At 30.6% G+C, this 9972-nt stretch overlaps 1 protein-coding gene across 6 annotated transcripts in view; it reads right to left on the reverse strand.

Moving 5' to 3' along the window:
- The window catches only part of LOC111637817 (cyclin-D-binding Myb-like transcription factor 1), a 78300-nt gene that overhangs the window by 24718 nt on the left and 43610 nt on the right, over positions 1-9972 (reverse strand). For 4 of the 6 annotated variants that reach the window (XM_023383384.1, XM_023383382.1, XM_023383380.1 and 1 more), the window contains exons 4-6: positions 8522-8598; positions 8358-8448; positions 1680-1771 (exon numbers count right to left, since the gene is read on the reverse strand). In XM_023383384.1, coding sequence (XP_023239152.1) covers positions 1680-1771; positions 8358-8448; positions 8522-8598 — 260 coding nt within the window. The remainder of the gene's footprint in view (positions 1-1679; positions 1772-8357; positions 8449-8521; positions 8599-9972) is intronic. The other 2 variants (XM_023383383.1, XM_023383386.1) reach the window with 1 other exon arrangement.

The following is a 9972-nucleotide window of genomic DNA, read 5'->3' on the forward strand; positions in this document are numbered from 1 at the left end:
TGTTTCAAATTTTCTCTTATTCATCTCCATATTAAAATTCTATATAGGACAGGTGGTCAGATTAGCAGAAATACTATCATCTTTGCTAATTTGACTATCCATACGTTTCTATATTCAACGGTTGACTCAACAGTGAATTTTCCGTTGAGTCCCTCCGTTGAACAATCTGACGTCATGTTTTGCAGAAAAAATAAACACTTTCGTTGAGAGGTCGCTTTTCAAGATGGCTGACTTAAGTAACGAGAAGGTGGCGATTGTGACTGTTTTGCTAAATAATTAAAGTAACTCGCTTAACCATTATTCGAATAAATCCTTTTATCCAAATGAACCCATATCTGTATCATTATCTTGTGTACTTGGTCTTTCTTTAATAATTTTAATTAATTTCTTGAATATTTATATCATTAGGAAGACTTAGAGGGCCAAATATCGGTCGTAATCAATTTTGGACAAATGAAAAAAATCTTAATACAGTATTTCAATATTGACCAAATTATCCAACATAATCATGCAATCACATGTTTTATCATATACAGATTGTTCATTAATCTGTTCACTATTACAGCATCCACAGCAGCGAATGGATAGTTTCTATAAGCGAAATTTACTTTTTCATGGAAGCCACCATGTTAGTTTGTTGAATACTCAACGGTCTTTCAGGTCGTTGAGACTGTTGAGCTCAACGGTGAAACAGCGCTGACGTCACTAGTCTCAACAGAGAACTCAACAGTCCATTTAGAAACGTTGTTCTCTCACCGTTGAGTCAACTGTTGAATATAGAAACGTACGGTATCTGTCAGTCCTATTTAGTTGGATAATTGGGATGCCATTGTTTGCTTCCTTTCCATTTATCATAAATTATATACATGCTAATTTAGTAAATTCTTGATCTTCAAAAAATTAGTTAAATATATTGTTTATATTAATCAAACTACTAGAGGTTTTCATATTTTGTTTATAATCAAATTATCAATTTGGACAGTAAAATGTTTTATTTTAGTAACAATAATGATACACAATGATTAAATTATTTAGTATACAATCTGTTAAGCATTAAAAACTTAAAAGCTTTTAGCTCATAGATCTGAGATGCAATAATTGTGTTAGATCTAACATCACACTATAAGAAAATATACAATACAATTATCTTCCTGTCATTAATGAGTCTTTATATAAGAAAGGTTATTCATAACAATGAAATTACTTAAATTTTTAATGCATTATAAAGCTCTTTGAACACAGATGTTCAATATATTGACAGAGTTCTATTCCAGCTTTGATTTACTAGCAAAAGACAAGAAAGAAGTACTCAATTGAATATTAGACAAAAACCAGATTGCCCTTTAACATAGTCCTACTTTAGTTCATTTATATACTTAATGTAATTTAAATGGGCAAATTTATTAGATACTATTAATAATTACTCTGTAGTTAATTACAAAATTAAGTTTTAAACAATTGAATGAAATTTTATTCAAATGTTTATATTATCAATTGCTTTTGCAAACATATATCATTAAAAGCATCACTTCAAAACTTGATATTACTGGCAAAGAAATATTTGCAAGAAGACTGAAGTGAACTCTGAATAGAAGAAATGATTGACTACATCAAATAAGTCAATTTTATATAAATTCAATTAGCATACAAATTTATATTAAAAAAATATTATGACTAACCTCACAATAATGTCTAATATTATTCTCCAGTACTTCTATTTCATCTTTGGACCACATTCCTTGTTTCCACATATGACCTGTATTGGAAGGTTCTGGGTACATTAGACACAGAACAATGCTAATGTTATAAAACCTTCAAGATGTAGTATATTATAAAGGCTCAAAAATGGCTACATCTACTTTGTTTTAGTACTAAAAAAAATATACTTTAAACTTAAATAATTTATATCTTAAAGTATTCCTATCAGGTAATTGAATTAACCATTAACTCTAATAAAACATATATTATTATTTGTTAAGAAATCTTAATTATTATTATTTAAAATAAAATGCAGAATATTTTTACTCAAAATTATTTTTGAACATTTTGAAAAACAATATTTCATAAATTCTAAAATATTTAAACAAAATTTAAAAAAATATATTATATCTATTCAAATAATAAAATAAATATATATAGAAAATAATATCAATTAATAGATATTTAATGGTTTTCATTACAACATAAATATCAACTAGTGACATGTTGAGAAACATGATCTGGTGTACAACATATGCAATTTCAGTTTATCGCCTATTTTTTTCAATCATCCTTTCAGTTTATTACCTAATCATTTTTTTTTCAATCAGGTTCTTTACATTTGCTCTAATTAAAGCATAATTTTTCATTTATTTAAAAATTGTTATTTGAAATCTAAAACTTCATCACATGTAAACATTTTTAAAGATAAGTATGCATTACTCTGTGCATGCAGGCTCAAAAAGGTTCACAATTCCTGAACTACATCATACAAAGTTAATTATTAAAAGCAAATCAATTTTTTATTGTCTAAATTATTTTTTAAAATTTATTAAATGTATAGTATGTGTAACTTGTTTAAAAATTTTATTTTATAAAACCAACATTCATTTTTATATGTATACAATTTTATAATACTAATAGCTACAACTAATATTTATCATTTATATTTAATATTTATTATTTTATTTTACAATTAATCCATTAAAAAATTTTTGAAAGTTGTCTAAAAAGACAACAGTATTTCCACGTACTTTGAAAATTTAAACATTTTGGACAAATATTATGATCATACAAAATATATTAAATGTATATAAAAATAAATAGAATCTTGTGTCAAAAAACAACTATTAGATTAAATTGCATCAGACATCAGTAAAAAGATAAATATAAGAACAAGACATGAAGATAAAGAACAAGCTACTGCGCAGTATATTGCCAGCATATTAGATTTGTTAAAAGCTACCTGCAGCATGCTGATTTATATTTGTGGATATTTTTCTTGCTAATGAAGAGTAAATTACAGATTTCTATACAGAGATAGCTTTTAAGCTAAAAAGCTAAGAGGGAGCCTCTTTTAAAATGGTCTTTATTTCTATATTGATATTTTTAAAATGCTATTTCTGGCATAATTTTATAAAAGACAATATAAAAAATGTTTTATACTTAAAACAGATTCACAAAATGTAACTATATATTTACTAAATGGAAAAAATAACCAATAGAAATGCACAAGTTGACTATGTCAAATTTATAATCTCATCAGAATAATTCTTCTTTTTGTTTTTGATTTGTTTGATATCCAGTATTCAGTAATTACTAATCTCATACTCATTTAACCTTTATTGTCTGGAACTGCTTACCAATTCATAAAACCTATGCCACCGACCCGGATATTTATGCAGAACTATCCAACACCAGATTAATAAATAGAGCTTTTCATATGGACCACATCAGAGCCCTTGAAGCCCTGGAAATATAGATGTGAGGACCCAAACGGGGTCCGAAAGCAGGCCATTAACAACTTTTTAAATGAGTCAAGTTTCGTAGTGCGAAAGAGCGAACTTAAAGATCGAATTTAAACAATGAACCTTTTGTCTTGTTAAAAGATTTTAAACAATAGATAGAGTAAAGTCGAAGAAAACGAGGTTGGAGAGGAGTCGTGTTCCGACGCGACGTTGAACTCTCCCGCGCCCTGCCTGGAGTTTCGAATTGTCACCATGTGACAAGGAGAGACCAATGGAGAGGCGACCGCGGTGGAAAAATCGATAAAACCGCATTTTCGGGAACTTTACAGAGTCTTTGGTTTTGTTGTGTAGAGCTCACCTGTCGGGATTTGGTGCTCCCGACTGAGACGCAATGAGGGCTCTTCCGACGACCTAGGAACTGGTTTCGCCAACCCGTCCACTCTAGGATTGCCAAGGTCACGTCCAGAATCGCCGAGGTTCGACTTGTCAACCGAGGACATCACTACAAGTGTTGGTGCATGCCCCGGAGCCATCGTTCTCTGCGTCCACAGTGCTGAAAGCTCCCCAGGGACCAATCAAACATTCAAACTATCCAATTTTTAGGAACTGTGACAGAAACCCATCGTGGGATAAGCTCTTGCCTGCATTAGATTGTTGTAAGAACGATTTATGTATATTATTAAACGGTTATATATGGCAAACCTGTCTCGGTGAGTCATTCCGCACCCACACGACAGAATTAACCGCTCGGCTGTCGAAAACACCTCACCCCTAATCGGCTGGCCTCACATAGAGAGCTGGCTAGACAGGGAGAAGTATAAACACCAAAGACAGCAATGCTCTTTCCTATGCTTGGCGCTACTTATGCGAAGAAAATAATGATGATACGTAACACACGTATAAGTTCGCATATAGTTTAAAAACTAAATGTTCATTCTAAGAATGAAATTCAATTGTTCTTTTAACCTGAAGCAGACCTTGACTGAGGCCAAAAACGTTTCTTTTATGAATGGTTAAGCAGTACTGGACAATAAAGGTTAAGTGAGTACGAGATTGTTCAAAATACGGGTATTCAGAATAGAAGATTTGTGTCAGTAATTACTTCAATGAATTTGCTCATTCCATACAGATATAAAAAATTTAGAAGATTCAGAAGTTTTCCTGATTATAAATTTTATATTAATATTAAATATCTGTTATCATATTTCATTAAAAAACTTTCTATATTTTTAACTATTATAAAACAGCAAAAATTTTAATTTTGAGGGTAGGAATGAGTTTTATAAAAAAATTGTAAGTGCTAATAATGTGTAAAATTGCCATTAAGTCCGACCCAGATGACCCCCATTATCTCCCCATCCCATCAACCTTTTACTACCAAAATTTAATAACATCAATCCCCCTAATAAACAAACCTCCCAGCAAAATTTCAGAAATTTTCAACAAAAAGCACAGAAGTTATTAAGCTTCAAACAAAGTAAACAAAATCATGCCCTCCCACACACAAACATTCATACATACAGAAATTATCCCCAAATTTTTTTCATTTTTCAATGTTTCAAGGTATCCTAAGTCCAAAAAATGTAAAAATCTGGAGGGTCGTTTGTTGCTAAATTGCCGTACTTTCTCTCTGTTGTAACAGCTGGGTAAGTAAAAAAGGCAAATATTGGACATCAAGGAAAAAGATAGATTTGCCAGCATTATTCATCAATTTATTTCCTTTAAGTTAATATAGCAGATCCAACAAAATTTTAAAATAAATTTTCTAAAGCAAGAGTTGATAAAGCAGTATTTTGGACTTAAACAAGAACAAGATAGGATCATATGGCATTCACAGTTCTGCTTGCAAATGTTTCTTGTTTTATTTTAGAAAACATCTAATATACACTGGATGACAAAAAAATAACACACCATGAAGGACTTGTTGGATTTGAATAAAAATTGGTATGTTGCATCATCATAGCTAAATATGCTTTTGGGAACAGTTTCTTGTGTCATATCGCCACAATAGGAAAGAAAAGTGCTTCCTCTGTCTGGTATAAAGGTGCACGCTGTGATGACTTGTGCATATGTCCTGCGTTTTGTGTTGATGATTGTGACTTTGTTGAGTGAGTTTGTTCAGTTAAGTGAGTTTGAGAGAGGTCGTATTGTTGGATTAAGAGGAGGATGGTCATACCGCCGGATTGGCCGCCATCTGAACCGTTCTGATGGAACTGTTAGGATGTGTTATGAGCAGTGCGTACGTAGAAGTACGCATGAATGGCAAACCACAGACCACCAGGAGAGAGGATCGTCTCATTGTACGTCAAGCACAGATAGCGCCTACAACTTTATCATCTACCATTCATGCAGCGGTGGCACCTGCATTACGGAACCATGTATCCAGCCGCACCATTTCCAGGCACTTAGTAGAAGGCGGATTGGTCTCTTGATGCCCAGTATGTGTTCTACCGTTAACAGCCACACACCAATGCCTCCGTCTGCAGTGATGTTGTGCAACAACTATGGACAGCTACTGACTGGCAGTATATTGTCTTCAGTGATGAATCCCGCTTTTGTTTGGGGGCTCATGATGGCCGTGTGAGGGTATGGTAGCCCGCTGGTCAAGGCGTCAGCCCGGCCTATACTGTGGAGCGGCACATGAGCCCAACAGTATTATGATGTCGGGAGCAATAACATACGACAGTAGGACACCTCTAGTTGTCATGTGTACTACCCTCACTGCCCAATGATATGTGCAATACATCCTCCAGCCACATGTGTTGCCCCTCATGGCAGGGCTTCCGACAGGCATATTCCAGCAGGATAATGCCTGGCCACACAGCACAGCAGTCTCCCAAGCATGCCTATGTAACGTTGCCACACTTCCTTGGCTTGCACGGTCTCCAGATTTATCGTTAATCGAACATGTGTGGGACCACCTGGGACGCCAGCTGTGACAGCCACAGGATCTGATGCATCTTGAGTCCCAGTTGCATCACGCATGGACAGATATGCCGCAGAACATTATACGCAACCTTTATGCCTCCATGCTGAGGCATATCACAGCTTGTATCCGCACTAGAGGTGGCCCAACGGGATATTAGCACCTGCACTGTATTGCACATTACTGCACAATAAAGTACGTTTTTGCTTTATGGTTGCAATCATATACCTGTCTAGCTATGACGATGTCACATACCAATTTTTATTCAAATCCAACAAGTCCTTCATGGTACATTATTTTTTTTGTTGTCCAGTGTATTTTTTCAAAACCATTATTATTTTCTCCATATCAATGTAAAAAATAATTCTGATCATTCGTTTATTTATACATGCAAATATTATTTTAAAATATTCTAATGCAACATAATTTTTGAATATGAAAAGAATTTCTAAGCTTATTTCATTAAAAATTTTAACTTTTCCAAAAATTTCATTTAAACACTAGTATAATTTGTAATTTTATTGAATTATACAGTAAAATTTTGTATCATTCATTTAAAGCAGCATTTAATATCCTAGATAAAGTATTCTATCAATATGATTGATATGTAAATCCCATAAATCAAAGTTTTCATATATATTCATAAAAATAGAAATAACATCTTGAAAAAAAAAATATATTGAGAAACAGAAATAAAAATAAGTAATAACAAAAACAACAGACGAACAAATAAAATATATATATATATATATATATATAATTGTACAGGTAGAATCAATTACAAAAAATTAAGACCCAGATTCACAAAAGTTTTGCTAGTTACATCATATTCTCATGACATTGTTAAATATGACAAATTTATGACATTGTATCTGAAAATCATGATACTCATCATAATCTGATTTACTTTTCATGACAAAATATCAGTGATCGGATTTCAAAAGTATACTGTTTCATCCAATAAAATATAGTCTGAAAACTTTTAAATGGTGCAAGTTGTCTCTGATATGAGTTTCAGCAATAAAAGAGAAGAGAAAAAAGCATCATTTCACTTATTCCAAAATATAGGCATTGATAGATGGCAGTGAGAAAAAAAATAATAATAATAATAATAGAAGGGATGATAGATTCAATTGTCACTTCTCACAGAAAAGGTAATTGTTGGAGATTAAACCTAATTTTCAAAGAAGTGAATAGTGTTAGTAATGTATGTAGCTGCTTAGATGAAATTCAACATAAATGAAGAACGATTACAAAAGCATTTAAAAAAAAAAAAAACTAGTAAAATTTCTATACGATTGATTATAACAATTCTATTTATAATTTTAACATGATTAAGAGACTAGCATGCTATACAGTACATGATGTGTATGTCTTTCCAAATGAGATTTCAGTTCTTCAATTAAACTAAAAATCATTTCCCTCTATATTATAGTATCAAATTAATTCTGTTAACAAAATGTCTTTGAGTGACAGACATGGTAAACAATAACTTTTCAATAAACTGAGTAATTTGTCAATCGAGAAAGCTAAGTATTCAGTGATCAACTTGAATTGTTTTGACTTATGACAATCCACCCTATGTCATATATAATGCCTATTTACAACATTTTTGGTCATGACAAGTTTTGTGAACACCAAATTTTCTCATATCACAACTTATGACAAACATTCATCCTAAGTTGAAATACGATACTTTCATGAATCCAGGCCTAATGTTGTATGTAATAAAATCCAAACAAATAACTCAGTTAAAATAAAAAATATACAGAATCTCTAATATTATTCATAATTAAATCGATATATGATCATCATCATGCAAAAAATGAATAATCACAGAAGGATATTTTCATTTATCACTTTTTATGTTTTAAATAATTTTTGATAAATGAATTAATTTTAAAATTAAATAATAAAAATAATCAGAAAATGTAATTTATTTTAATAAAATTTTAATTTCTAAACATCAGCTACATTCTGCTTACCTCTATTATGAAGGCTATTTTTATCTTCACGGCTTGTAAACCATGCTTGATTAATATCTCCAGCACTCATTGAATTTTCTCCATTAAAAACCTAGAATCAAGTTAAATTTTAATTATATTTAGTAAATAATGGAACTTCTTTATACTAAATTATTTATATATACCTCTGTAGGCATCAAATTGGAAGAAAGTGTTCTCTGACCTAATTCTACTACTCCAGCTGTCAAACCTTCTACTCCTTCTAAAATTTAAAATACAATTATAATAAATTTTATACTGCTATTTAGTACTATAGTGAATATAAGAAAAATTTTTAACCAAAGGTGTTAAAATTCTTTTAAATCATAAAATCATTAAATTTTCTCTTTAATATCTGCAATCTTTACATTAATTTTTATCATGTAACTGTTAATTATTAAAACATCCACCAACTAGAAATGATAGGTGTAAGTAAATTTAGATAATTCAAATACATCTGAAATTCATATACATCTACATTTTTCTGCAAAAACTAACTGGAAACATTAACCATACTGACTTTTATCACCACATTTTAATAATAAATCCTCATTTTAGATTATTTTTAAAATGTTTTGAATGTCTGAAATATATGTAAAGTGTGTAATCATATTAAATGAAAAATTAAAAATCATGCTCAACCACCTAAATGACATTGATAATGTTAAACAAATAGCAGATAGCAAAGATCAACAAACTGATTAATAGTAATGATCAATTATTCATTTTAAGAAAAAACTGAATTATACCATAACTATTTTTCCAGTATCAAGACAAAATTTTTCCAACTATTCAATAAAGTCATGTGATAACCTGTAGTACTGTTTATGTAAAAAAAAAAAAAAAGATCTTAGAAAATAATATGACAACATGAGGAGAGAAAAATGTATTGTTTTAAGTACAGAATGTTTGCACCAAGCATCTTAAAATTTTAGTAATGTGTTAACTCATAACCTGAATTCAATTTCTTTCTATAGGGCATTTGAGTTCCAAAGCAATTTTTCTTTTAAGAAATAAAGTAAATTAATCTGTTTCCAAACTCCAAAAATCCCCATTTTAATTCTAAAAAAACCCATAATTTAAGCTAAAATAACACAAAATAAATGCTCTAATTAATGCATAAAATGATGAAAATAATAATAATAAATTAAAAACAATAAAAAAAGTAAATAATGCAGTAAAATAAACTGTATCACAGCTGAACTCATTCAATGCGCATCCAAAACTCATATCAATGGATTTAGAAAAGTAACAGATTTTCATTGTTTCATTTGTAACCCAAAAATAAAATTAACTCAATCTGACAACAATGCTGCATGATGTGTACCTGCATAGATATCATATATCATGTAGTATGGCTGTCCTTGTTTGTGTTCTACTTTTGGAGCAAAATTTCCTTGAAGTAACTGTTTAGTTTCCAAGTTATTTAACTTTTAGAGCATTAGAGTTCCGAGGTACCACTGTATTATGTAATGCATCAATTTCAATTTGATATGAAAATAATAATAGTAATAATAATATCTGGAGTTGTATATAAACAAAGAGTGCATAATAGTAAGATTTTATGCTAAATACTTTAAATTTATGTCAAAATATT

The sequence above is a fragment of the Centruroides sculpturatus genome, unplaced genomic scaffold, assembly GCF_000671375.1.
Source record: "Centruroides sculpturatus isolate CEXI.00-Female unplaced genomic scaffold, Cexi_2.0 scaffold1165, whole genome shotgun sequence".
In the NCBI taxonomy this organism is placed as follows: domain Eukaryota; kingdom Metazoa; phylum Arthropoda; class Arachnida; order Scorpiones; family Buthidae; genus Centruroides; species Centruroides sculpturatus.